Source organism: Galendromus occidentalis, unplaced genomic scaffold (genome assembly GCF_000255335.2).
Source record: "Galendromus occidentalis unplaced genomic scaffold, Mocc_1.1 scf7180000075420, whole genome shotgun sequence".
NCBI classification, from domain to species: Eukaryota; Metazoa; Arthropoda; class Arachnida; order Mesostigmata; family Phytoseiidae; genus Galendromus; species Galendromus occidentalis.
The window spans coordinates 50,819-78,540 of record NW_003803410.1 but is presented as its reverse complement, the minus strand read 5'-3'; the positions used below and the strand labels follow the sequence as shown (position 1 = coordinate 78,540).

Genomic DNA, 27,722 nt, shown 5'->3' with positions numbered 1-27,722 from the left:
ACTCTTCATTCATTAATTAATGCGAATAGTGCCAGAAGGAGTCTGGCCTCTGAAGTCACGGTCGCTGCCGGTATTAGTCCCGATGTGTTCCTTCCGTCGTCGACCGACGCTCGAATATCGCCGCCGAAAATTTCGCATTGAGATAGAAACACGCGACAATCGTGCACAACAGCGTCCCTGACCACGATAACCTGGAATCATCAGGGATTCTGTAGCAAACCGCTTAGAATTTACCATCGGGCATATCCCGAGGTCCAACAAGGCGGAGAAGTGGATTCGTAGGCTCCGATACTCTCTGCTCCACAGACCTTTTTGGTCAAGTTTTCGATTAGACTCAGGAAACATCTTTTTACGTAGAACCACGTGTCTGGCGAGAGCTTCTTCGACACCGGCTCTATGCTCTTGATGATCCGCGACACACCAAAATCGTAATTTCCCTGAAAAATCGCAATGCGTCACACAGAATGAGCCGACCGTGCGACGGGAGGGGCTGTATCTCGGAGATGAGGGGGACGTTCCTGATTAATTCGATCATTGGATACAGCCGACAAGATGCTCAGCGCGGAGCGAAGCATCGGAACGGAGCGAGAGTGCAATCATTGTTAGACAGAACCCGCTTAAGGAGTATGGACTTGAAGTACTAACCTTCGCGCAATAAAGGGTTCCGATCACCAAATTCACTATGCAGAGGTGGTAAACTTTGTCTTCGGGCTTTGTGTAAGCGAGTTGCTCCTCCGCTTGCTCGATCCGACGCATGAGTTCCTCGGCCTAGGGAAAGTTTTCGATTAGCTATCCGCAATCGGAGACGGAATATCGTCCGAGCCCGCTTTGCTTACCTCTTCGTTGCGACTCGTCATTATGTAGCAGACGCAAAGGTTTGCGAGAACGACAGCGGGCACATCGAGTATGTTCGGTGCGTTCTTTAGCAACGATTCGTAGAAGGAGGACGCTTCCTTGAATCGATCGCCTTGCATGAAGAGGACGTGCGCCACATTGGTTTTCCACGATTCCTGCTCTCTGTGTTGGGTGCCGGGGGGGGAAGAGCTCCCATTAGATCGGTACGCAAAAAACTTCACCAATACGCATCAACTTAGGTCTCATCTGGCCTTCGCGACGCCGACCCGACAGGTCCCCCCGCGAGCATTTTGAAGACAGAGAACTTACCCGCAGAATTCGAGAGATTTCTTGCACAGCTTTTCAACTTGGACGTAATTCTCCAATTCCCAATGGATCTTAGCTTGCGCCATCAGTACCGGCATATATTTCTTCAATTCCTCTTCATACTCCGCGTCTGCGCTGCTTTTCTTCAACCTGGAGAATGGTTCCAGATTTACTCCGTGTGCTGTGTAAGGCCCAAGTCGAGAATGTGAAGTTGCAGGGGAACCTCCACAAAACATTCATAGTCCCTGAAGTAGGCAATTACTGTCCCATTTCTGTTCTTGTCGACTACCTTCTGAAAACTTCGGTGTGACGATGGGCCATCTCGTCCAGTTTCTGGTAAGCCTCATCGGGGGAGGTTTGGCACGCGATGACGGCTTCGAGGAACGACTGCGGAATTCTCCAATATGAGCAAACGACAGTCGATTTGAAATCTGGGCTCGATAGAGTGCCCTTCTAGAAGGCACTTGGCTGATGTACCTACAAGATCATCATCTGAATAACGAACCTGAACGTGAGAGGACAGCATGAGATGGACGATGTCAGCATGCTCCGCGAGGAGATCCGCTGCTAGGTCATAATGCTCGAAGCGACAGTACAATAGGACGAGATTCGCGAAAGCTTCCTGAGGACCTGTGCCTTGTTCGACCAGGAAGTGTAATTTATCGAAACTCGAAGAAGGAGCTGACTCGACTTGGATCAATGCTTGATTGTGCAGACTGACGGCATCGATGTCTTGTTGAGCTCGGGGTGGCATGTCGGTGAGCGCTTCTTTCGCCGCCGACAAGTTCTTCAGCTCAAACTCGATAGCGGCTTTCAGGTTGAACGCTTCGATGAGGGCTGTGTCGCGGAGGACGGCCGAGTTTCGAACGTGAACCTCGATTCCCTCTGTGGCCATGCCAACTGAGAGCTCTGGATGCTCTCGGATTCCTCGTTCGATGATGTCGGCAATGTGTTTCAATGCCTGCGGCGCGAAGGTTTTAGAGATGAACTTTCGCCTCACTCAGGCTCATGAATCTACATGGGGAGGGAGAGTGCCTGTTCTCGGAGGATGCCCCGAAGAAGGGATCGAGTTGTGAAGACATTCCCATACCTGTGGATATTGCTTGAGTTTGTAACAACATAGAGCCGCCGCATAATACAGCTGCGCGCTGTATCCTTGAGCCTGCATGGCGCTCTGTAGTTTCTTCTTCGCGTCCTCGAATTTGTTCTCTTTGAAGAGGATGCAGGCGTGGTTCACCTGCATTCGACCCATTGTCCACAGAATGAGACACAAGCGAGGTCTCCGTGTTTGGATCACTCCGAACATTACTTCATCAAGCGATTTACATATTCCTCGAGAGAGTAATTATTGTCTCCGTTCCTCTTGGGTACGGGCTTTACCTGAACATCGGGGTCCCCTTGATCCTCTGCTGCTTGGAGTTCCTTGGATGCAGAAGATAAGTCGTCTCTCGAATACTCGATGGCGGCCCGGAGTTTATGCAGAGATAGCTGGAACCGCTAATCGGTTTAGCATCCGTAAATTGAATCCCTCTTAAATGTCTTGCGGGAAACCAAATGATCTGGTCGTCTCCTATCACCTTGAAGTCTGTCAAGTCCGCCATTTGCAAGGTGACCTTGTAAGCTTCATCGAAGAGACTCGCCTGATAGAGCGAGTTCGCATAGTGCAACCGGTACTGATTGGCGGTTTTCTCATCGATACTCAACATGGCCAGCTGCTCATAACAGTTTGCCGCGTTGACGTAATCCTGGAGTCTGCAAGAGCGGATTCCCAGCGGAAAATCAGGACTTCGTAACCCGAGAGGAACCGCTCGGAAATAATTAAGGCATTCATCTTCGTTTGTGGTTGCCACTGGCGTACCTGTAGTGCGCGTAGGCGAGCAGCGAGAGCGCAGGTCGTGAACCGGGATTCGTTTGTAACTGATCTCCCAAAAAACCAACAGCTTCCTCGTAGCGGCTGTCTCTGAACAATTCGTATACAACACGAGTGTATCCCATTTTGACAATCGAGCTTCTTCCAGACAATGATATCCCCACCGACGGCTGGGAGCTCCTCTTTGTGGCGGAACCGTGGCAGTTGCCATGGAGATCGTTGATGCGGTCGAGGAGCGCAACTCCGAATCACTCATGCCTAGGGGTTTCATTCATCGAAACATACCGCAGAAATTCGCGCTCCACCATACGTGCACATACTCCCGGGGGATATGCTCAATACACCTACAGTACATCTATGTCCGAGAAAGCCTCCACGGAGACTTCTGAGGGATCCTCTCGAGTGGTACCCGGTTGGGATCATGCGCGGGTGAGCCATCACATGGCCGCAGCCTCAGGGGGACGCTCCCCGCTCCTTTTTTTTACAGTATCCGAGGTTGCCAATATGTTTCGTCCAGTGGCAGACGATAATTATTTGAGAAAAAAATGGTAGTCGTCGGCTACTGATCATCCAGATCGATGTTTGAGGGTCTGGCCGTAGCCGTGTTGGGAAGCCATCCGTACGCGTACATGAGTCGAAGGAGTTGTACGGAGATAAACGAGCATCATGCAATGCCTGGAGAGAAATCTGGCCAGCGTAGGAGAATTCGAATATAGTTTTTATAATTCGTTTTTATTATCATTATCAGTACGTTTTGAGAAATTTCTCTTCGGGCCGACAGTCCGTTGGCCGCGCGTTTCTGTGGAGTGTCTCACCCTCTCTCACGTTCACGCGTTCGCATTCGACTATTTAACCCGAACGACTCGATGGTTGAAGACACAGACCCACCCACCCGGAGTGAAAATGAATGTGAGAATCTCGTCCCTCATCGAGCACCATCGGGATTCGCTCGGATTCTCGGAAACTATTGCCCTTAGCAAAATGCTCCCTTCTGCCATTCACCGGACGTGATCCTCTTTTGCAGATCCTCTTGATCGCTGCTTGTCTCTTCTCTGTAGCCTGTGCTGGCCATTACGGAGGCCAAGGAGGGCAATCGACCGCCTACAGACATCAGGACGACCACGGAAACTACGATTTCAAGTACGATATCAAGGACGGCTACGGAAACGTCAACGGACGTCAAGAGAAGGGAGGATACCACGGTGTTGTCGGATCCTACTACCTCGGTGAAATCGACGGCAGACACCGTAGCGTCCAGTACCAAGCCGATAAGCTTGGCTTCCGAGCTTCCGTCAAGACCAACGAGCCTGGAACCAAGAGCAGCGAGCCCGCGTTCGCTCCTTACCACTCCGACTTCGGAAACTCCATTCCCTCGGGAGCCATTCATGCCGCACACTCAGGATACCATGGATATTAAAAGGTTATCTCTTAGTCTTCTCTGTAAATAAAGTGTCTATCCCTCTGAAAGCGTGCGGGAGATCTTTCTCGTCTGTTTGGCATTATATAAATCGCGAGCCTCGCTCGCTACGAAGCTGAAAAAAATTGCCGCCAACGCGATAGGGTGGAGCAGAACGGGAACCACCACCGAATTAACAAGGGCTCGCGCGGCCACCAAAAATCAGTGAGTTATACAGTCGGTGGGAGCTTATTGTCTTGCAGTGACGAAACTCGCGTTTTTAGGGAAATTAGAAAACGAGAAAATTCCTGCCGGAAATATTCGAAAAGCTCGATTGGCGGGGGATCAAATCACAGCCAAGGTGTACCGACATTAGGTTTCGTTTCTCAGGGAGCTTTCGACATTTTAACAAAATATCTAACATTTGGACGTCGGTCTGCTTTCGATTCTCGCCGTAGTAGTTGCGATTGTTGTCCCGGCCGCATCCTCCAGAGGGAACATTTACGTGCTGACTGCGAAAGAGATGCGGAAATACTCGGAACAAGCGCATCATGAAGTCTAATGAAGGCGTTTCCGCCTCTTATAAATCATGATGAAGGACTGCCGACACTCATTCTATCGGAACGGTGCTCTTCACGCTGGAGTGCTCCCTCAAGTTCCATTTTCGCAGCGGGGGAAAATGCTGGTCGCACATCTTCCAAAGGCTATAGCTTTGCGACAAGGAAGATACCCGGATCCGGATATCGCTACCGAGCGCTTAACTGAAGAATGATTGAATCTAGGTGCGATGCAGAGTTCATGAGCACAGCTCGAGAGAAGGACAAAGTTGCGGAATCCGCATCGGGAACATAAATCCATACGGAATAATTTTACGTGAAGAAAACCTCCATTGGAGGTCACTACGGATGTCTTCTAGAGTCTAGGGAAAGATTCGGGATTCAATTTCGAATCTGCAAGTTCCAGAACCCGCTAAGGGAAGGAACAGGCGGCTCTGGTACCCTCGATCATGTCTCGATCATGCATCGATACGTTTCGCTGAGCTCGCTGAAGAGATTTCAAAAGATCGGAGGAACTCGCAGGTCACTAGCCCCCACCAATTCATGAGTCATGCCAGACATAAGGTCCCTTCCTGGAACGAAAGCTTCACTCGGTTCGACGTCAACATGATCGATTCCCGGGCCTCGCGACCATCGGTTCGACGAGGACTCCATCCTACTAAGCAAGCGCGGTTTGCTGCACTAAGCGCTACATAAATTCTGGGGTGCGGAGAGGCTCTATCTCTCCCTCGAGGACCTCTGAGTATTGTCAATTTGTCAGTTCTCTTCCGCGGGAATTTCTGTGGCGAAGCACCCGGACCGCTGGCGATACAATGGCTTCAGAGAGCCGATGCCCTCCTGCGGTTTTTACGCAGAACCGAAGTCTGTATGAGCAAATTGTCGAGCTGCTCCTGCTGGTCGAATGGTCGAAATCCTCCACCGGTGGTGTAATTTGAGAGCAGCGATAGTTCTCTGATCGCTCCAGAAGGTCCTGAGGTCTCGCCGCTCTCTGGAAAGCCAGCTTCCCCCCCCGGTACGTCATTTCGTGATCAAAGTGGGATTGAGCTTGCTTTTATTCCCTTCTTGAAAAATACGCAAATCGTGGTTGCTCGATCTACGAATCGAAGGGCGACTGACAGGAGACGGCAATCTCGGATGCCTCTCCTGTAACGCTCGTCAAGTGTCGATATTTCCGCAATGCTCCGACCTTGGGACCATTCATTTCCCCCTCTGTCCCTTCCCGTCCCTTCCATTCGGGACTCTCCGTCCTGGAATCGATGAGCCGTAGGATAGACCTCCATAGGAGCGAAGTCTTCCCTTGGGGAGCGCGCACCTTCGCGATTCACGCTGCCCTGACATTAATCGACATGAAAAGTTACTTGATGAGGAGATTCCGCTTCCGAGCTCGATGCTTAAGAAAATACCAAGAGGTCAAGACTTCCAGCTCGAGGCACCTCGAGAGAGAGTTGCGGCGCCGTGGCGATCGCCTTCCTATCGTGGCGAGCCGTACGCGCCGCACTCCGGTGGGGAGAAGTCGCTCGCCGAGCGGGAGCGCCTTATCCGACAGAGCTTGGAGCTAAAAGACGGAGCCAACCCTTTCTCTCAACCGGTCCAATGTACTTATTTTATCTGTGACTCCCGGGATTATGAAGTCTGGAATTGGCGGAGCAAGTGTGTCATCTTACAGTTGTATGTAGGACACGCTCACCTCCTGTACCCTCGAGAGTGAAGGGAGAGTCGAATCTTACGTGTCCGTGGAAGCTTGGGCGTTACATCGTCCGGTACAGTCTTCCCCAGCCATAGCATCCCTCGGTGCTCACGGCATTTGCAGCTGAGATAATTTTTCACTATGGTGATTGCTCCGGAAAATGCCTCTTTGACGCCGATAGATCAGGTGCTCAGGGACGTACCCTGCGGTGGCCCTCTGAGTGAATATCGGAAGAAGGCTTCCTTCGACTGGAAACGCTTGAAAGTACTGCTTGAAAGTGAGTATCACTATCCTTTGGGGAATCCATGTCGCGCGCGACCTCTAGTGACGTGTCATGCGAAGTAGATGGTTCCAGATCGGAGGCCATCCGGCGTGGAAACCCATTATCGAATCACAAGTATGGTCGGAAGGCTATTTGGGTCGTAATCGAAGCCTGAACACGAACCCCTTCCACAGGTGAAGCAATCGTACGTTTGAAGGCGAAAGTATACGATCGTCTCGAGCAAGATCCGCTGTTCACGAAGACGCCGGGAGAGGATCGCAGCGATCTGCTCGAGAAACGGCGCAAAACTTTCATGCAGTTGAAGCGCCTCGTAGAATATCGTTTCTTCACCGAAGAGGAGTTCTTCGAAAACCCTACCCTGTCAGCCGCTCTGAATAACTGCATTGGATCGCTGGATTGGTCGCTATGCTTGAAAAAAGTCCTGGCCTTCGACATGTGTATCGGTGCCGTGCGCGGCCTCGGAACTCAGCGACACTTTGCATTCGTTGAGGACCTCATGAAATTCGGAGCCATTGGATGCTTCGCACTGACCGAGCTCAGCCATGGCACAAACACCCGAGCGATGAGAACTGAGGCCCGATACGATGCGGAAACGGCGGAGTTCGTCCTCCACACTCCAGATATCGAGGCTGCGAAAGTTTGGTCCGGGAACCTCGGACAGACCGCCACGGACGCCATCGTTTTCGCCCAGCTCTACACTGCCGACAAGGTTTGTCACGGACTCCACGGATTTCTCGTGCCCATTAGGGACCGGAAGACTCTGGTGGCGTTCCCAGGAGTCACTGTCGGAGACATGGGACCAAAGATAGGCCTGAACGGAGTCGACAATGGCTTCGTAATGTTCGATCGGTATCGCATCGCTCGGGAGTGCCTCCTCAACCGTACCGGAGACGTCACCAAGGACGGTGAATACGTCTCGGCTGTGAAAAACTCCTCTAAAAGATTCGGAATGACTCTGGGATCGCTCTCGATGGGACGCGTGGCAATCGTCGGCATGAGCACCAGCAACCTCATCAAAGCCGCGGTCATAGCGACGAGGTATGTTTGCGCCATTCCTGCAAGTCATCGCTTCTCCTGATACGGATCCACAACGGGATTAGATGCCAAACGGGATTGCGATGTAATATTTTCACCTCCTACAGGTACTCGGCCGTCCGGAGACAGTTCGGCGTCGAAAACTCCAAAGACGAGCTGCCGGTTTTGGAATATCAACTGCAACAATGGCGTGTCATGCCGTATCTATGCGCGGCGGTCATCATGGACTACTACGCTTTGGCACTGAATAGGGAGTTTATAAATTTCCATATTAGCTCGCTCTTCGGGGAACGCTCTGCTGGTCGAACAGAACGAGGTGTCGAGCTACATATTGTATCGTGTGCCGCCAAGTGCTTCACTTCGTGGCTGGCGCGAGATGCATTGCAGATGGCTCGTGAGGCCTGCGGAGGGCACGGTTATTTGGAGGCCGCTGGCATAGGAGAAACCAAGAACGACCATGACGCTAATTGCACATACGAAGGAGACAACAATGTGCTCTTGCAACAGACCAGCAACGTAATTCTCGCGTCGGTCGACGGCTCGAAAAGCTCGCTCCTCGAAATGCCGTCATTACAGTTCTTGAAGGACCGGAAACAAATCCTCGCGCAGTCGCGCTCGAGACCAAGCACGGCTGACTTCTCAGTCAAGGAAGTCATAGAAATGTATCAATGGCTGATTTGCAGCCTTTTGGAGCGATGGCAGAAAGCGTTGAAGCTCGCTGAAGATGGAAGAGACCCGTTCCATGCGAAGAACAACACGCAGGTTTTCTTAGCCAGAGAGCTATCCTTGGCCTTCATTGAGGTGAGTGGTCCATTTCAGATGTATACGTCTGACAATGGGTAATTGGAAATGATTTTAACCGATTTTCTCGTTCCTAGATGGTCATCATCGAACGATTCGATCAGATGGCGGAGGAATCGCCTACAGAGCATGTACCCAGAGAGCTTCTCACGAAAATCACCCTCTTATTCGCTCTTTGGTCGATCGAGAAACGTTCGAGCGACCTGTTTTTCGGTGGACCCGAACTGAGCTCATCGATACGCCGCCAACTCCTGGATCTTTGCGCGCAGCTCAGACACGAGGCGGTCGCGCTGGCTGACGCGATTGCCCCACCGGATTTCGCTTTGAATTCTGTACTGGGTCATTCTGATGGTTTAGTTTACAAACGTTTGATGCTGAGTTTTTCGCAAGGAAATAGTACTGGACGCGTCGACTGGTGGACCGAGTTCCTGAACAAACCTCGCGTGGCCTCGAGACTGTGAAATCGTCGAATGCATCCGGCCCGCTCCCAGAATTTGCCCGTTGTATGTATAGTTATACTAATACGTTCATTTATGTCATCATAGTGTATTTGTTTCAATGATAAAATAACATGCTCGACTCATGATCGAGGGTGGAAAGCTTGTTCGAGATATTCCTAGAGTGTCTTGCTTCGAGAGCACCTCACCGATCGCAACGGAAATCCCTCCGCGAGATTCTACGATCTACGTGGGAATGTCCTCTTTGCGCTGCTCCCTCTCTCTTAAGATGTAGTTCGAATAGTATCACCCGTGACTATTCTCAACTAGCTCGGAGCTTCATCTCTTTCTTTCAATTTTCAACGAATTCTACTTCGAGTCAGCTGTTCGCACAAAATCGTTTTCTATTGGCCGAATATGTGTGCCTCGGCATCTGGCGTTTCTTAAAGCCATTTTTTGTCACTCTCGGGAACGTAGGCTGCTCTCATTGATTAGTCGAAGATGATCTTTTCATTGCCCTCCTTTCGTGATTCACCTTTCCAGTACCTTCGGTGCCGTTTACTCCACCACGACCGAGGCTTTTCTCGAGATATCCGAAACAGATACAAGAGAAAGCGAGGAAAACTCAGATGAGACCGAGCATGACTCAGATGGTAACTCGCGCGCGGTGGTTCACTGGCTTGGGGCTTTTCTGATGTAGTTTCACCTCCTCTAGACCTACTAGACGCGGACGACGAGAAAGCGGCCCGAATCCCAATTCATGCTTGCCTCGGGCAGCTTCCCGATCGTTTTCCGTGGAACACTCTTGACATTGCGCCGAGGGTTTCGAACGGTACGAGAGAAGGAGTTTCCTGCATCAAATAATAAGCAGTGATGAGAAATTGATCCTGTACGACAATCCGGTGCGGAAAGCAGCTTGGGTCAGCCCAGGAGAGCCCGGTCCAACGGTCCACAGGCCACACAGGTTCGGTTAAAAGTTGATGCTGTGTGTCTGGTGGGATATGCGAGGAGCAATTTACTTTGAACTTGTACAGCCGGGTGAAACATTTGATTCGGCTCGCTATCAAGAGCAGCTGATCAATTTGGCACAAGCGCTAGCCTAGAAGAGGCCGAATACGAAGACCCGGAAACGAAAATTGCTCCTACCTCCTGCTCCATGATGATGCAGCTGCGCACAAGGCGAGATCGACCCAGGAAACGCTGGCTGTGAGCTGAAGTTGGAACAGCTACCCCACCCCCATTCTCTCCAGACTTGGCTCCGTCAAACTACCACTTGTTCGCGACGATGGGCCACGCACTGAAAAACCAACACTTCGCGAACTCCGACGATGTGAAAAATTGAAATGAAAAAATTGATGTGAAAACAAGTGTGTCGCTAGCGACGGCATATACTTCGAATAAACTCTGTCGATTTGCTTTTCCAGTAAATGAATGCTTCGAAAAAAAATTATCGTCCGGTTTCATATGCATACACCTGGTATCATGTCCCTGTTGATTCTTGCGGAGAGACCGATCGGCGGATAAGCTAGAGCTCCGAGAGGTATACCGTATTTATTCTAATAGAGTGGCATTCCGTTCTATTTTTCGATGGAGCCTACCCGTGTTTTTTCCAAAAATTAGTATTCAAACGATCTCTGCCTTCACTTACGATGAATCGTTTTGTGTACCCTTGATATCTTTGCGGAATCTAACAATTTATATCACCTTACCCGAAGTTATTTTTCCCTGCCGTTCCATTAGAGCATGCCGTACTATTGGAGCATGCCGCTCTATTTTCCGGAATCTCATACGGTCGCCGTTCTATTGGAGCATGCCAGTAATTGGAGCATGCCATTCTATTAGAATAAATACGGTACTTTGTGAATTTCTCTCTCACTGGCCCTGCATTATTCCGCGAAGGCTCGCCTCGATTGGGAGCTTTTCAGCCCTCGAATATTACAAATATTCCGATATGCGGGTCGAGAAATCGCTATGTGATGAGCGGTGCTAGGGGATCGAGCTCCGTCTCAGTCAGCGGTATCACGTCAGAGCGATGGACGCTGTGAAACTGTGAAATAAAGATGCTTCGAACGACTCCTGCCTTGAATTTGCTCTGGAGGAAGAATTTCGACTTCCCCAGAAAAAATGTCCAACAACTCTAAGCATGCACCATCGGAAATCAGCCTGGTCGAAATACGGCACATCGCACTCCCGCGCGGACCCATTGTTCGTCATGGAATCATTATCATTCCCGCCACAGCCGGCATCGCGGGAAGTCGCTAAAGATCTCCAAGTGCACAATGCTTGGCCTCCACTCCCCGTCTCGGCCTAGCAGAATAATGGAAGAAGGAGGGGCGGCGGACGACGACGAGGAGAGGAGCACCCAAGCCGAATTTCATGTTTAGGGTAGGGGCAACGGAGTTCAGCAGTAGACTTTGTTTACAAACATCGTCGCTTGTTTCTCACTTCACTCACTGCTGTCTGCTGTCTGGAGACTACAGCAGAACGCAGAACTACTACCTACTACAGCAGCAGCCGCATGTTTCTGTTTGTGTCGAATCAGCATCACCCAGTTTGACCCTCGACGACGACGACGACCAGTGCCGTGTGTGAGACACTCACTCAACCGAGAAGACACGAGACACATGCCAGAAAGTAATACCGGTTTCAGTACGGGATGAACGCAATCGAATGTTGATTGACCGAGAGGAAGAGTTCACGTGCTATCATTCTAATTGCTCGAGTTGCAGCGAGGCATGATTGCACTGAGAGCTCTGAGAAGCACTAGATCAATAGCATTTAGGAGAAGAACTCGTTGGGACAAAGTCGCCGGTTCCTTTCTAAATCATCCTTCATCGTCTTTAGCTGCGAAGATGGCATCGAACATTTCGGATCAAATCTTGAGCACACACGATGTTGTCAAGAGTGAGTCAGATCAGATGCTCTACCGTGGACTAACGCTCAAGAACGGTCTCAGAGTCCTCCTAGTGTCGGACAGCACCACTGACAAATCCGCGGCCGCCCTCGCTGTTCAAGTTGGGTCTCTGACGGATCCACGGAACATCCCTGGACTCGCGCACTTCTGTGAACATATGCTATTTCTCGGCACCAAGAAATACCCCGCGGAAAATCACTATCACGCATTCCTGTCAAACCACGGAGGTGCGCTCAACGCCTATACCGCCCTCGATCACACCTGTTACTATTTCGACGTGACGCCGGAGAACTTCCGAGAGGCGAGCGACATATTCGCTCAGTTTTTCCTCGAGCCTCTCTTCACCCAGAGTTGCACAGATCGGGAGCTACTCGCTGTCGACAATGAACACCAGAAGAATATCAAGCAGGACTTGTGGAGGATGTGGAGGCTCCAGGGTGCGACGAGCGATGCCGAGCACGACTTCAGTAAGTTCGGCACCGGTTCGAAGGAAACTCTGCATGATATACCCTTGAAGGAGGGGATTGACGTCCGACAGGCGCTGCTGGACTTCCACTCCGAATACTACTCATCGAACATCATGGTCGTCTGCCTGTACGGAAAGGAGACCTTGGAGGATCTGACAGAAATGGCGGTGACTCTATTCGGAGGAGTGAAGGACAAGGCTATCGAAGCCCCTTCATGGCCGAAACATCCCTTTGGAGAGGCGCAACTGAGAAAACAGATCAAAATCGTACCTGTGAAAGATTCTCGGCAAATGATGGTAGTTTTCCCCATGCCCGACATGCGGAAAGAGTACAGAAGTAGCCCGAGTCATTACCTGAGCCATCTAGTCGGTCACGAAGGCGAGGGCAGCTTGCTATCTTATCTCAAGAACAAGGGATGGGTCAATTCGCTGTCTGGGGGAGAAGGATCCGGGGCACGCGGATTCAGCTTCTTCACCATATCTATGTTAATTTCTCCCGAGGGTCTCGAGCACGCAGACGAAATCGTAACCGCGATCTTCCAGTACCTTGAGCTGCTGCGACAGGAGGGTCCCCAGCAATGGATTTTCGAGGAAGTTCAGAAAGTCGGCGAGTTGCACTTCCGATTCAAATCGAAGGAGAGTCCAATCAGATATGCATCTGCCATCACTGAGTCAATGCAACTTTTCGATTGGAAAGACACTTTATCTGGCGCTTATATCGTCCAAGATTACAAGCCGGAATTGATCAAGGAGCTGATGACTTATCTGACCCCGGACAAAATTAGGATCGGGCTCGTCTCTCAAAACTTCAAAGGCAAGACCGATCTCGTTGAGAAGTACTATCACACCGAGTACTGCATCGAAGACATCCCCGATGAGAAGATAGAAGCGTGGAAAAAAGTTTCTCTCAACGAGAACCTCCACCTGCCGCGTAAGAACGAGTTCATCTCAACTAATTTGGTCCTGGCCCAAGAGGAGCCCGAATACACCTCGAACCCGAACCTGCTCGTCAGCGAATCGAGCAATCGCCTCTGGTTCATGCAGGACAAGGAGTTCAAACTCCCAACGAGCATCGCTCAATTCGAATTGCGGAATCCCATCGTTTATGAAAGCCCTCTTAGCGTGTGCCTGTTGAGCATGGCGGTCACATGTTTCTCGGATGCCAATAATGAGTATTTCTATCCGGCAACAATCGCAGGACTTTCCTACGAGCTTAACAGCTCCCCGAAGGGCGTGAGCATCAAAGTTCGAGGGTACAGTGAGCGGCAACAGGCCCTGCTCGAGAAAGTCTGCGAACGGCTCGTTGGCTTCAAGATCGATCCGAAAAGATTCGAGATTCTCAAAGAGGCTCTAGTTCGTCGCTTGAAGAATTTCCGCGCCGAACAGCCCTACCAGCACGCTATATACTACTCGAACATGGTTCTGACCGAGAAATATTGGAGTTACGAAGAGCAACTCGCCGCCATGGCAGATTGCACGGTGGAAAAATGCGATGAATTCCTTGGAAAATTCTTGCAACGGGTCTCAGTCGAGAGCCTCGTGTACGGCAACCTGCGCTCGGAGGAAGCGCACAACATGTCGAACGCGGTCCGACGCATCCTCAAGAGTAAGTTCTTCATTCGATGATAATGAGGTGCGACGTCTACTATATGTTATCGAATTCAAGGGGATTGTTCATGAAAGCATCGATAGAAGTCCTTATGCATTTCAGTTGGCGAGCTCTCATTCGACGAGACTCAGAACTTCCGCGAGCATAGGTTGAATGACGGCCAGGTCTACGAGTTCAATGCGACTAACGAAGTCCATCCAAACAACTCGGTCATGACGTTCTACCAAGTGGGCGCTCTGGATACAGAAGACATTCATCGTATCGCTCTCAATGAGCTCTTGTGTCAGATCCTCGAAGAGCCGTGTTACGACGTTCTACGGACGCAGGAACAGCTCGGCTATATTGTAACAGGAGGACCAAGACGTAGCCAAGGAACATATGGTGAGTGAGGGAGCTTCGTTGGGAATAAACAAGCTTGGAAGGGGGAGAGGTGGGGGATTGAAAGGTACATTGCTATTGACGGCTCAGCCGAATCTTCCTTGGTATCAAGAATCGCCGAATATCCATGATGCGTAGCTCTCGAGAAGTCATTGGCTGAAGGATCACTCTGAGCGTCATCCAGTTCTCATTTCCTCGTAGGCATACGCATCATAGTTCAGTCCGACAAGAATCCAACATTCGTATCGGAGCGTATCGAGGAGTTTGTCAATGGGAAGCTGAAAAAAATCTTGACCGAGATGAGCGACGAAGAGTTCGGAAAACACAAAAAAGCCCTCATCGCCCTGAAGCTTGAGAAACCGAAGCGATTGACGGAGAAGTTTGCTCAGTAAGTATGTGGGAGCTGCTTGCCACGCGGCTCTGATGGTCTCCGAGGCTATCGCACCGAATAGTAGCTGGAGCATATTGTTCTCTCGAGTATCGGGCCATTTACGTATTTGAGCAACTTCTACATTTTCCAGGATGTGGGGCGAGATCTCATCTCGTCAGTACATTTTCAATCGGAGGCAATTGGAGGCCGACGAGATCGGAAAGCTGACCAAGGACGAAGTAATCGATTTCTACACGCGACACGTCGCTCATGGAGGGTCCGCTCTTAAACAAATGATCGTCAAAATCGAGTCAGAGAGCAGGCCCGGCGATAGAACCAAGGGGGTGAAAGCGGACTATACAATCGATGACGTCACTAAATTCAAAGCTACCCACCCCTACATCGAACGACCGCTCCACCAACCGAAGCTCTGAGATCTCGAGCTCTCCTCCTGGAATAGGACCAGCCTCACCTCTTCTTCCTCTCCCGGGAGAAAGGAGGATCCGAGAGATCAACATCAATTCCAGGGAGCGCCTTGGCTCTACCGGGGTAGCGACCATGACCTCTATCGGAACAGAGCTAGCTGGCTCGGATATTTTGTTGGGTCAATTATAGCGAATCTGGATGATTGTTGTCACGGATTCGTAGCTCGCCTGATCGAATCTCTCACATGTGCGGTTCGCTCCAGCGTTCTACGGTGCAGTAAGATGGTCGCGAGGGAGTATATATACGATATATTCAATAAAGACGTCCATGCGATAAATCCCGGCTCATTCCACTCAGGAGCCCTCATTGATATTCCTGAATCTTCCCGAATGCTCCAATGGTTCATTGGTCTCTCTCTAAGATGTATGGTCTTCAAGACCGATCAGGTCTATAATCCGATCGGTGGACTCTCAGGACAGGTTTCCGCGTAGCAGATGGAAATAATATTCATGGGGGCATTGCATCTTGGGCGCAGACTCCGCTTTTACGGGCTGCGGGCCAAGCCCACGAGCAAGGAGCTCTCCAAAGAATTAAGGGTAGACGAGATGATGAGAATTCTCGCCCTCACGAGAGTTTTCTAGGGGTCGGAGAGTCGGTTCGGTCTGCTGTTTGTGGCGTGCTCGGTAGCCTACGATCGCCTGTGCCGGCGTACAATTTGGAGGGATTGAGTGATCATTTCGGGCGCCTTGGCAGAGATGTCCCGGTGGTCCGAAACTTTTTTCTCCAGGTCTCTGCCCTCGGAGCTTCCTATTGCGCATCCTCACGGCGAGCTGGCGACTCCTATCGGGGCTCCTGGATGAATCTCTATCATTCAAGATGGAACTTCGGAAGTCGAATGAGAAGCTCTCATAAGGAGCGATATCCCGGGAATCGAAAATCTCAAGCTGGCGCCGAAATCAGGCATCTCACTCAGGATGTATGTTCGGCATCTCTGAAAACCTCAGGTTCGAGCTTCGGGCGAACAGCATTCTCTCCGGCGCTCCTCGATATTCAAGAGAGACTCAGTCAGCCGAGCCGAAGTTTCTACTGCAAAGAAATCCCGCAGCGTGAGCTCCCGCTTCCATCCCCAAACACCGACACCCAGCCGGGACCCCTTATCGACGGGAGGTGTGGACATATGCCAATCAACTTCTGAGATGGCTGAGCGCGCTTGTATGTATACCCTGTGTTTGTGCGCCTGTTCACCTTTAGTCCGCGGATGATACAGTTGTGTGCATTCGACGGTTGATCCGAGGTGGACAAATTCCCATTCCTTGGAGGTTCTCCACCGGGTTTCGTCGGGATGATACCTCAGAGGCCAAATAGGTCGAGACTCATTCGAGGAAACAGCGTAGGATCACGCTTGATGGTCTCTACGATGAGAGGGATGAGACACCGTGGCCTAACCGTGTAAACGGGTGTTGGTGGGTGGGTGTTTGTGTGCGGCATTGTGTGTCTTTGTGTATGTGATAAAGCCACTAGCTATGAAAAGTGAGATAGTCAAAAATTATCGAGCTTCTTCGTGATTGCAGTGAGGACTCGAACAGAATCCCCGATTAATGTTTACTGTTTCTTTTTCTCGTTTTTCTGAAATCAGGAAGATGCCTCATGCACGCGCAGAACTGATTCCCGGTAGTGTGCGTGCAACAAGTCTCACTCCTGAAAAAATCACTCTTCTTCCGCTTCATTCCGAGACTTCTGCCATTCTTCGACGAAATCTTCTAATCGATAGTTCGTTATTTTGCTACAGGCCAATCACAATCATCACCTTAGGAGATGATTCCACACGAGGATAAGGGACGGAATCATCTCTCTAGAAAAAATGATCTGTGACTTTGGAATACTAAATGACGATTATCAGGCATGAATGAGCTGGTGAACGTTGCCCAAGCTCGAAAAGTCATCATGTATTTCTTCTCATTGGCTCTCGATCTGGTTATAGTAAATCCCAGCGGTGATCATTGCTTGTCCAAACCCACCCAAGTAGCCAAGGTAGGCGAAGCTTCCCAAGCTTGGACAATCTCGAATTCAATCTTAGCAGGTTTGACCTCTTGTCGAAGAATTAGCTGGTACTGTTTCGAGTCGGAATCCGTCCACTGCTACTCATGCGATTCAAGAAATTTCGATCGAGACGACCTTTCCGTATCCGATCTCATATCTGAATCGAAACCTGCGCATAGTATCATAGGATCTCGATCAGACGTATACTCGCGTGATAAAATATCCCGGTGATGAATGAAAAACGCAGTAATATCCGTGAGTGAACTCTCAGCGGATGTACGTATAGACTGTTACGCGCTAGACCCTTTCATCACTGATGAGAATTTCAGCGAAGAATATGTCTCCGCGTTGAGATCCAGGAAAAGAGGCGGAGGCAGAGATTCCGTATTACATTACATCCCCTCTATCCCCCCTATAGAATGAAAGCGCAAGCGCTTCGTCTTTGAGCCGTTTTTCGGCTCTTTCTCCCCACCAGTTTTCGCGCACATGTGCTTCGACGTTTGCGGAATCATACCCCGGTATGCACAAGTTGATGTTTTCTCTTTCATCTTCTACCCCTCGCCCAAGTCATTGTCGAAAAACTCTCCTTCTTGACCACGAAACTCATTTTGTACTATGCGGTACTGAGGTACGCTGTCCTCCTATTGTGGTTCGAAAGGCACGGATTTGATTCTTTAGAGCGGATATCGTTCTCTTTAGCCGCGCTCGACGGCTGGTGTTCTATGAATGCGACTCTACCCTGTCTCGAGAATCTTCTGTTCTGTGCCAGTGTAATGAATCCTCCGAGCTGGATAAATTCATCGTTCTGGATCCATTTTTCTCCCAAGCGTAATCTATGAGCATTCATAAGTTTTCGATCCGTCCCGGAATCCATAGAATGGCTTCTCAAACTTTGAACATCTTAAGTTCAGCGAGATGCTCCGAGATCAGTGGGTGCTCTCAGTAGGCCATGATCTGGTTGCGAACTCATATCACTTCTTCCGGGTTATTCCTTTTCTTATCTGCGAAATTTCGGTGGTAGCTGTACCGTTGGCATGTTCGAAATTGAAATGAGGTGTCGTGATTCTGATATATAATGACCAGCCGTGAGGGCGCTCCGCGCCAATCCTCATATTGCTGTATCTACAGGCATTCATAGGAATCTCCTCAAATTGTAAGTTATAGCTCCAAACTCCAATAATATAAGATCCCCTTTGTGAGCGGGGTAGGAATGCAATGCATCCGTCAAACGAAATCACTGTGATCCTTTCTTCCACTTATTGAAGGTTTATCGAAGGTTGATACATGGGGGTCCCGTCCGCAAGTCAAGCTGAGCTTTGCGTCGAGGCGGCGAAATTCCGACCTACCTTGAGCCAATGTTTTGGCCCCTGAGAATTCTGGCTTCTGCGATCTCTGTTTTTTGCGATTCTGGCTTGTGAGACGGTACCGTATCCGAGTCTCCTGATTTCACACACGACCCATGCGCGGTGATCCTTCAGGGAGAATCTCAATTACTGCCGGCATCGGTCATCTCAGCCCCACCAATCGACAGAGGGGGTCAATCCTAGAGTCGCTTGGCTCAATTAGGTCCCCATGGGACGAATTTGAAGTTCGACGAGGGATTCAGCCCCAGAGCCATGAAGAATCTGGGCCCTTGCCATTTTGAATTCATTTCGTTCAAGGGCCATCTCTTCGTTTTCGGCTCGCGGAAAACGGACGCGTGGAGATGAACGCTAGAACCACGCAAAAAGCTCACTTTGATTCGGAAACCTTGAATGGATAAATGGCGGAAAATTTCCTCGTGTCACCCGGAATATCCCGATATCCCAACTCTCGTCGGTGACTTCCCTCCATAGAATAATACGCCGGACTCGAACGATTACTGATTTCTTCCTCTCGAAGAACCTGGATCAATTTGGACTCTGGATGATCAAGTCAACGGGCCCGGGTGAGAGAAAACCTCGCGGAGGAACTACGAGGATCAACGGATCCGAGTCCGGAGAAACTGCGCTTAAAGTTCAGCGTTCTGCGACGTTTTACGACGTCACGACAAAATACCAAATATCATGACTTTCAATCATCTCAATTCACGCTCAGTCGAACCTCCAGGCGAGCTTTCTAGGAGACACTCATTGGAAGAAGGCTCCAGTGCCTCAGCTCGACAGCATCCATTGCTCAGATTTTGGCCCGAGCCGATTGGAACATCTACCGAGTTACGCGAGGCCATTCGCGAGCTCCAGAAAATTCAAAGAGAAACACGCCGATCATCGACCTCGCTCGCTCACCGGTAGTCCGAGAAAGATTCGACCCCTGCTTCGGCGACGCATCGTCACATCGGATTCCGATTGCATCCCCGTATGCGACTCACCTTCATGATACAACCAAAGATCAAGCTCGATATCTAACCCTGATGCCGGTTCAGCCGTTGTGTCGGAGGAGAGTCAACTTTTTTCCCCCGGCCTTGACTCTTAAAGAGCTTTGAACGAGCCTTCTTCTCTGACGTCTGGCAGTGCGATCGATTCGCTCATTGCTTCGAGCTGCAGCTGAACCGCGAGTTTTCTCCACGACTCGTCGCTTTACTTCGAAGCCGAAAAATCAAGTATTAGTCCCAAGCCTGAGTGCCGCTCGATTATCGATTTTGAGAGTATGATATGTCCTCCGCGCATGCAGCGGCCCGGAAGATGGCTCCATGCATGAACAGAGCGGATGCGACGATATTGGCAGCGTCATGGAACGGTTGAGCGGAAATCAGGAGTATTACACAATATGAGGAGCGGAGGGGGATTTCCTGAAGCAACTTCTGAGACGTCCACGAGAGTCGTCGAAGCTCACCAGCAAGCTGAGATCCCCGAGAAGAAGTCGGAAGCTGCGAGTGAGTGAAGATTCCTCTGGGCATTGTGGTACGGTACTATGCGGATACCTCCTTTCCAAGACGGATCTGCTGTTTTGCTGGAAGCGACGCTACGAATTTTCAGTTTCCAGCAGAACCTCGCAGAAGTTCCTCTGTCACGTGTCATTCAGAAGATGAAAACTCGGTGAGCTGGCTATAGTTCCGATTTCTCTATGACAGGGTGGGAAGTTACGGGTGTTTGTGCGAGACTCTCTGTTTTCTCGGGCTGCAGAAGCAAACAGATTGAGGCCACGAGGCTCCTTTGTGCACATGAATACCAGAGCTGATGCGGAACGGGTTTGATCATTGCGCAAGCGAAGCGGAGGAACTTGGAAAAGCAATTAAGAATCGAATCCCTTGATAAAATTATAGTTCCTTAATTTCGGACATCCGGGGTCTCCCACGTTTGAATGAGGATCACAGTATCCCCAATCAAGCTTTCCCTCTATCTTGCGTCGGCGCGGCGGGAAAGAGTCATCGGAGACGATTCCCCTGTCGATGTGGTCGTCGGTCTCCGCTCTAGCGAAGTGGATAGAGATGAAATGTCCGAAGTTTAGGAACTCTAATAATGATCGATCTTGAAGCTCCGACAGTCGCCTGAGATCTCGGCACCCTGGAGAGCTTGAGATACTGAAAGTGCTCCCAGTCATGCCGAATATTCGGCGCTAGTCCAAGAGGAAAACATGGTGATAGAATGGACATTCGCTCCCAAATATTCATCCTCTCGAACGGAGACCCTCACTGGATTGCTGATGAACGGATGGGTATTTCGAAGACGGGGAAAATGATGTTGAGACGTCAGAAATTTTCGTATTCCGTAGGGCTGACAATTTACGTCGATCCGTAGTTGACGTCTCGAGCACCGGATGTGAGGAGAGCTGAGCAGAACAGCAACCGTCAAGGTAAGTCCGCAGAAGATTATCCGATATATCTCGAAGACGACGCCAGAAAAGATTCTATTCTCTGCAGTCGTTTCCGAAAGCTCCCTATTTGAATGGTCGAATGTTACTTAATCGCCTCAGATCTTGACCAATACGGGGCGATTGAGCCTCACTGAGGACTTATTCAACGAGGTGCGAATGAATCGCGGCGGTCACCTGGCCTCGAGAGTTGAGCCAATCGGTCGTGGGGCATCGGTGTTGGTGGACTAAATGCTTTGTTGGACGCGACAAGATTTACTGCGGTATCCGGACAATATATGTACCATACTTATACATCCCCAGTCATGAGCGAGGCAACCGGGAGACTTCGAGGAATAGGATCCAAGCTTTTTCGACCTTGCGTTTTCGTGCCTTTCACGCATTCTCTGGGACAAATGCGCGTTGACAATGATGATAAATCAACAGTGGACTTGAACCCTGGGTGTTAGGCCCTATTCAATGTTCTGGCATGTTCACGCGCGCTTAAGAGGTACCCTAGATACGAGCTATTGGAATGGCGTTTCTGGAAAAGCAATACATCGCGGTCTGCTTCAATAAAAGAGATCGAGTATGCTGATTCACTCCACAGCACTCGGACGTTTTCATTTCGCTCCGCTAAGACCTAACAATTGGCGACGAGGATTGTGAGAAAACCCCACAAAAACGCCTGATTCATCAAAACTACGATACACCCGTCACGTGCGAGAAGTTCATCCAGAAGATGTCTACGGAGTCGGCGAATTTTCGTGAGTTCGATCCATCCACTGAGCGATGGCCCGCCTGGGTCAGTCGATTAAATAACCACCTGATGCTGAATAAGAAGACTACGAATGAGGAGAAGAAGTACGCGGTGTTGGCGTACATGGGCGCCGACACATATACGAAGTTGTTCGTACAGGATTTCACCGGAACAGGATCCGAACGACCTTACGTTCGACGAGATCGTTACGAAGGTGAAGGATTTCACCCAACCCGATGCCAATAAATGGGCAGCACGGATCGCGTTTCGGAAACTCGTCCAAACGTCCGGTGAGCCATTACTCGATTTTGAAAGCCGTCTTCGGAAAATGTCGATCGACTGCAATTGGCCCGATACAGAGAAACAGCTAAGCCTTATAGAGCAGTTTATCGCCGGGCTGACCGATCGACATACGAAACAAGCTTTAATGGTCAAATGCAAGGACAAAACGAAGTTCTCGGAAGTGTTCGCGTGCGCCGACGAAATACGAAAAAGCCCAAAAGGCAACGTCATCCACTCAACCCACATCGAACCCTGACGTCGAAGTCAACGCACTCCGAATGCAACAGAAACGACGATTTCCGGCAAGGAATCAAGCACCTCGACAAACTGCTTCAAGTTCATTAAAATGCTACCGATGCGGCAACCCCAACCACTTAGCTCCGAAGTGCCCGCATATCAACTCACGATGCGACACCTGCGGAGTAGTGGGCCACTTAGCATCGGCGTGCAGGAAGAAAAGATTCCAGCAGAACTTCCTCGAAGAGTGTCCGGCGAACTTCATGACTACAGCTGTGGATCGAGACCCAATCATAATGCAAGTACGTATCCACGGAAAGCGAATTGATATGGAACTGGACACAGGCTGTGCTCTATCCACAATGCCGTACTACAAATTCGTCAAGAAGTTCCCGAATCATCAACTACAAGAAAACGACGTCCGGTTAAGATCTCCATCCGGGGAGATCATTACTCCAACAGCATTCGCATCAGTCGAAGTCGAGTTCAACGAGAACATTCAGAACCTGCGTATCTATCTCGTGAATCGACCAGATTTCCCAACCCTGTTCGGAAGAATATGGATGAAAGCGTTCCAGATCAAACCGATGATTCACGAGGCATGCAACTACAACGAAACTGAAAACATCGACAATCGGATTCAAGAGCTACTACAGAAATTCCCCAACCTTACGAAAGACGGAATCGGCAAAATACCGAGCACCGAAATGAAACTCCATTTCAGCGCACCTAACCCGACACCAGTCTATCATCGACCGCGTCCGGTCGCTCACGCCTTGCTAGCGCTCGTCGACAAAGAACTCGAGCATCTCGAGAAGTCTGGCGTAATCAAGCGCGTTCAAGTAAGCGACTGGGCACATCCAATAGTGGTCGTTCCCCGTGCAGCTGGTAAGAAAGTTCGAATTTGCGCCGATTTCAAGGTTGGACTCAATCGATTCTTGAAATTAGAAGATCATCCTTTGAAATGCATCCGGCAAGCGCTGGATAATCTCGGAACGGGACGCAAATTCTCTAAACTTGACATATCGTCGGCATTTCTCCACATGCCAGTCAGAGAACAGGATCAAAAATTTCTAACGGTCAACACCCATCGAGGGTTATTCCAGTTTACGAGAATGTCGAATGGATTGTCCAGTGCCGCCGCCGTCTGGCAAAGATACATCGAAGCAATACTCGCAGGCATCCCCGGAGTCGAAGTCGTCATCGATGATATCGTAGTAACAGCACCAACAGACGGCGAGCACCTTCAACGATTAGAAGAAGTCCTAAGGAAGCTCGATTCACAAGACATACGGCTCAACAAAGAGAAGTGCGAATTTTTCAAGGAGCAAATCCGTTTCTGCGGGTTTACGCTCAAGCACGGCGAGATTCACAAATGTGCTGAGAAAGTAGATGCCATTAGAAACGCTCCCGCACCATCTTCGATTACCGAATTGAAAGGATTCCTGGGAATGATTCAATTCTACGCACCGTTCGCAAAGCAATTAGCAGACATTGCGAATCCCCTATACGATGCGTTGAAAAGCGGTCGCGAAGCAAAATTCATCTGGACGCAGCGAATGAACGAGGCTTTCATCGCGCTCAAGGCAGAACTGAGTTCGCCACGAGTACTGGTAGCGTTCGATCCAGCACGACCACTCGTGCTCGCGACCGATGCGTCACCGTATGGAATCTCAGCGATTCTATCGCATCGATACGAAGACAAGACAGAGAGGCCGATCGCGTACTATTCGAGAACGCTGACGCCCACCGAGAGACGCTACACGCAATTAGAGAAGGAAGCACTCGGTATCAAAGCCGGAATGGATAAGTTCTTCTACTATCTATTCGGCAGGCGCTTCTTACTGTTAACTGACAGCAAACCCTTGGTTTCGATATTTTCCCCATCAAAATCGTTACCCCCCCTCAGTGCAACAAGAATGCAAAATTACAGCATGTTCCTTACCGCGTTTCAGTACGACATCGAATACAGAAACACAACGCTGCATGGGAATGCTGACGCATTATCAAGGCTTCCCACGAAGAGCGAAGAGTTGACGTCGCTCCAAGACCAAGCCGAAGAGTGGTTAATCAATTACATTGCAGATGAAACACCGTTGAATCTAAAGAGAATAGCAGCAGAGAGCAAGAAATCCAAGTTTATCGTCTCGCTGCTAGCAGCAATGAACTCGGACAGAATCGGCTCTAACAAGTTCGCTACCATCGACGTCTCCGAATTCGACGGTTCGTGGAGACGTACTCTTCAGAGGACACCGTGTTGTGATCCCTGAATCGTGTCAAAACGAGGTGTTAAAGGAGTTACACGAAGGACATTTCGGAGCAAAAAAAGATGAAAGAACTTGCAAGACGACACGTATGGTGGAAAACCATCGACAGAGATATCGACACGAAGGCCAGCATATGTGAAATATGCCAGATGCACGCGAAGAATCCTGCGAGGTCGTACCACAGCTGGGAACCGGCGGAACACCCATTCGATCGAATACATCTCGACTTTGCGGGGCCAGTAGAAGGTCAGTACCTGTTGTTACTCGTTGATGCCAACTCAAAATGGTTAGAGATATCTGCAGCAAAAACGAAAACAACGGCAGACACGCTCAAGATGCTCCGCGAGGTATTCGCCAGGTTTGGACTCCCAAAAGTGATAGTATCGGACAACGACCCAACGTTCACATCGCTGTCATTCGAGACCTTCTGTCAAGAAAACGGAATCGTTCACAAAACTTCCCCACCATTCCACCCAGCTTCGAATGGTCAGATAGAAAGATACGTTCAGACAACAAAGAAAGCACTCCAAAAGTTAAAGGCCGAGGGGAGCGGAGAAAATCTCCATAGCATGATCCAGCGATTTCTGTTCCGGCAAAGACTGGTCAGCAGCGCCGCGACAAATCGCAGTCCGGCAGAGCTCATGATCGGGCGCCAACTCAGATCCAAATTGGACGTGATCAGTGAAGTGCCCGAAATCCCGAGGATCAGAGTGACCCCACAGTACCCGAATGGCAAGTTCGCCGTGGGCGATGAAGTCATCGCAAGGAACTACAGCGGATCTGCAAAATGGGCAACAGGAACGGTGATCAGAATCCTCGGAAGGAATACCTGCGTTGTAAAGGTACAGCGCGGAGAATGGAAGAGACATTTCAATCAGCTAAGAAAAAGACAAATCGCATCGCCTCCAAAGGGAACACTACAAGAAGAGCAAGACGCCGAAGGAGACGAAATTCCGTGGTACATATCGTCAGATTGCGAGCAGAATGGTAACGAGTCGCTCGTCTCTGAGGATTCGTTTCTATCGGCAGACAACTCAGCATCGGAACTCGAGACGTCCAGTATGCAGCAGCCAGCCATAGTAGGCGCATCGCCGCAGATAGTTAGTAATAGCACGCCGAGTTCCGAGGTAGTAATCGATGAGATGAGTGAAACAGTTGGCGATGAAGCTGTCGAGAGGTTGCGAGACCGTTCAGAAGAGCAAGTGTCGACTGACGCCACTAGACGTAGTTCAGCTAGAGTCAGAAGGGAACCCAATCGATATGGAGAATGGATAAATTAAGTGGCGCGTTGGAGATAAGAGAGGGAGAGTTGTTAGGCCCTATTCAATGTTCTGGCATGTTCACGCGCGCTTAAGAGGTACCCTAGATACGAGCTATTGGAATGGCGTTTCTGGAAAAGCAATACATCGCGGTCTGCTTCAATAAAAGAGATCGAGTATGCTGATTCACTCCACAGCACTCGGACGTTTTCATTTCGCTCCGCTAAGACCTAACACTGGGGGTGCCCGAATAATTATGTACGATAACCAACAGTCTTGTGAAGCCACGCGCGAACGGTTGGTCTGGCTCCATGATGGCAGAATCGCCTTTCGCTACGCGCTGACGGCAACGCTCGGATCGAGCTAAGGATTTTCCTCTCAGAAGTTTCGCACCGGATATCCAAAGTCCCTGACGTAACCGGAGCCCTTTCCCCTCTCGGCGAGTTTTTCTCTAAGTAGAAGATTTTTCCAAACACAACAGCCCTGATTGCTTGCCCTTGCTCACGGACAGGTGTAGCAATTTCGCTGTCGGCTTCATCCGTACATCCCACCGAGGAATTCGTGAAGCCCGTCGACTGCAGTGGAATCGAATCGCTCTTATGCGTAGTGACTGGTTCCCCAGTTGCTGCGCGTTCCAAGTGACACCGTGCTTCCGTTGTGGGGTTCGTTCTGTAAGGTGGTGAAGAGAGTTAATGATTCACCGCTTTCTCCTGAGGATACATTCCACTCGGGCACCGCTCCGAGTCCGATCAGCTGTGAGTATCGGTCAATTCAAGCTTCAGACCCAAGAACCCACCCTGGAGCTGACGAATCAGATTCTGCGTGAAGCCGACCGGAATCGCTGTTGGAGTTTCCCTCTTTGACGCGATACCTGTGTTCGAATATTCCGATTCATTGAACGATCTTCGGGGACATTCTGATCGCGTGATACACGATACAACTCTTTTGCATAGCGGAAGCGCGAGGAACGCGTATTCGCACATCTCGTTTTAGTCAAGTCTTACTTAGTCTGTACACCGTGGCGTCTACAGGATTCTTCTTGGGGAAGGGGGGGGCAGATCGGGTCCTCGCATGGGGCTGATTTCCAGCATGGCGACCCGCTCCTATACCTTAGTATTAGGAACTCTCAATATGGGAGGGGGCTATGGCCCCCTAGCCCCCCTCTGCGGACGCGCCTGTCTCTAAATAAACGATGCGAGCATGATTCGGTGCTTACTGCGTTTCGGGAGGGAGGCAACCAGCATGGGTCCGAGCCTAAGGTGTGAGCAACCCCTATCTGATCACAGGCATCGGCATCTCAGAGAGCCCGCGTAATCGAAGAGGGAGAAATCATACTCATGAGATGATGTCCATTCGTGGGGTCGGAATCGATGACCCTTCGGAGTTGAGCCTGAGTCATTTGTGCACCTTACGGGCTCCGATCGAGAAAGAGCGTGAAATGAGTCGGCTCGGCGTGATCTCTCTCGGGGTGAGCTCGAGTTGGAGTCGATGGCGAGCAGCCCCTAGCCCGGAGCACGAGCGGTTCTCGAGTTGGGTGCCGGATCTTATTGACGGGATTCAAACCTTGGCGCGGTTTCCGCCGGAGGAGAGAGGGCGACGGATTCAGAACATATAACACGACTCCGTCAGCCAACCAGAGAAGTTACTCGCTCGGTTCTCATGAACAAGCTGCATCGACCAGAGTTGGTCAGATCGCGGCGATCCCTTGTGCATCCTAGA

At 50.2% G+C, this 27,722-nt stretch overlaps 4 protein-coding genes and 1 pseudogene across 4 annotated transcripts; 4 read left to right on the top strand and 1 right to left on the bottom strand.

Annotated features, from left to right (window-relative positions):
• Positions 1–5: 5 nt before the first annotated feature.
• Positions 6–3,156, bottom strand: Ttc30 (tetratricopeptide repeat domain 30). Its single transcript, XM_029110512.1, has 11 exons — positions 3,020–3,156; positions 2,739–2,913; positions 2,542–2,649; positions 2,252–2,398; positions 1,667–2,122; positions 1,451–1,548; positions 1,165–1,311; positions 837–1,017; positions 646–768; positions 309–437; positions 6–191 (listed from the first exon to the last, which is right to left on the bottom strand). The coding sequence occupies exons 1-11, from the start codon at positions 3,154–3,156 to the stop codon at positions 6–8; spliced, it is 1,887 nt and encodes a 628-aa protein (XP_028966345.1).
• A 757-nt stretch (positions 3,157–3,913) lies between these two features.
• On the top strand, positions 3,914–4,486 carry LOC100903769 (adult-specific rigid cuticular protein 15.7). The gene is made up of 2 exons (XM_003737192.2): positions 3,914–3,940; positions 4,056–4,486. The coding sequence occupies exons 1-2, from the start codon at positions 3,935–3,937 to the stop codon at positions 4,446–4,448; spliced, it is 399 nt and encodes a 132-aa protein (XP_003737240.1). The 5' UTR covers positions 3,914–3,934; the 3' UTR covers positions 4,449–4,486.
• Positions 4,487–6,646: 2,160 nt separating this feature from the next.
• Positions 6,647–9,404, top strand: LOC100903631 (peroxisomal acyl-coenzyme A oxidase 3). The gene is made up of 4 exons (XM_003737191.1): positions 6,647–6,948; positions 7,128–7,992; positions 8,097–8,790; positions 8,868–9,404. The coding sequence occupies exons 1-4, from the start codon at positions 6,813–6,815 to the stop codon at positions 9,249–9,251; spliced, it is 2,079 nt and encodes a 692-aa protein (XP_003737239.1). The 5' UTR covers positions 6,647–6,812; the 3' UTR covers positions 9,252–9,404.
• Positions 9,405–11,733: 2,329 nt separating this feature from the next.
• LOC100903484 (insulin-degrading enzyme) lies at positions 11,734–15,720 on the top strand. Its single transcript, XM_003737190.2, has 4 exons — positions 11,734–14,213; positions 14,319–14,597; positions 14,796–14,982; positions 15,116–15,720. The coding sequence occupies exons 1-4, from the start codon at positions 11,963–11,965 to the stop codon at positions 15,396–15,398; spliced, it is 3,000 nt and encodes a 999-aa protein (XP_003737238.1). The 5' UTR covers positions 11,734–11,962; the 3' UTR covers positions 15,399–15,720.
• Positions 15,721–23,056: 7,336 nt separating this feature from the next.
• Positions 23,057–26,197, top strand: LOC108865291 (uncharacterized protein K02A2.6-like; annotated as a pseudogene).
• The last annotated feature ends 1,525 nt before the right edge of the window (positions 26,198–27,722 follow it).

What these genes read in the sequence shown, in the direction of transcription:
- Ttc30 (XM_029110512.1), bottom strand. Translation starts at nt 3,156, where the DNA reads ATGGGATACACTCGTGTTGTATACGAATTGTTCAGAGACAGCCGCTAC. An exon ending in AAGGGGACCCCGATGTTCAG is followed by an intron (nt 2,399 to 2,541) that starts GTAAAGCCCGTA and finishes GGTCGAATGCAG; the next exon opens with GTGAACCACGCCTGCATCCT. An exon ending in AAATCTCTCGAATTCTGCGG is followed by an intron (nt 1,018 to 1,164) that starts GTAAGTTCTCTG and finishes CACCCAACACAG; the next exon opens with AGAGCAGGAATCGTGGAAAA.
- LOC100903631 (XM_003737191.1), top strand. Translation starts at nt 6,813, where the DNA reads ATGGTGATTGCTCCGGAAAATGCCTCTTTGACGCCGATAGATCAGGTG. An exon ending in GCCGCGGTCATAGCGACGAG is followed by an intron (nt 7,993 to 8,096) that starts GTATGTTTGCGC and finishes CACCTCCTACAG; the next exon opens with GTACTCGGCCGTCCGGAGAC. An exon ending in TATCCTTGGCCTTCATTGAG is followed by an intron (nt 8,791 to 8,867) that starts GTGAGTGGTCCA and finishes TCTCGTTCCTAG; the next exon opens with ATGGTCATCATCGAACGATT.
- LOC100903484 (XM_003737190.2), top strand. Translation starts at nt 11,963, where the DNA reads ATGATTGCACTGAGAGCTCTGAGAAGCACTAGATCAATAGCATTTAGG. An exon ending in ACGTAGCCAAGGAACATATG is followed by an intron (nt 14,598 to 14,795) that starts GTGAGTGAGGGA and finishes ATTTCCTCGTAG; the next exon opens with GCATACGCATCATAGTTCAG. An exon ending in TTGACGGAGAAGTTTGCTCA is followed by an intron (nt 14,983 to 15,115) that starts GTAAGTATGTGG and finishes TACATTTTCCAG; the next exon opens with GATGTGGGGCGAGATCTCAT.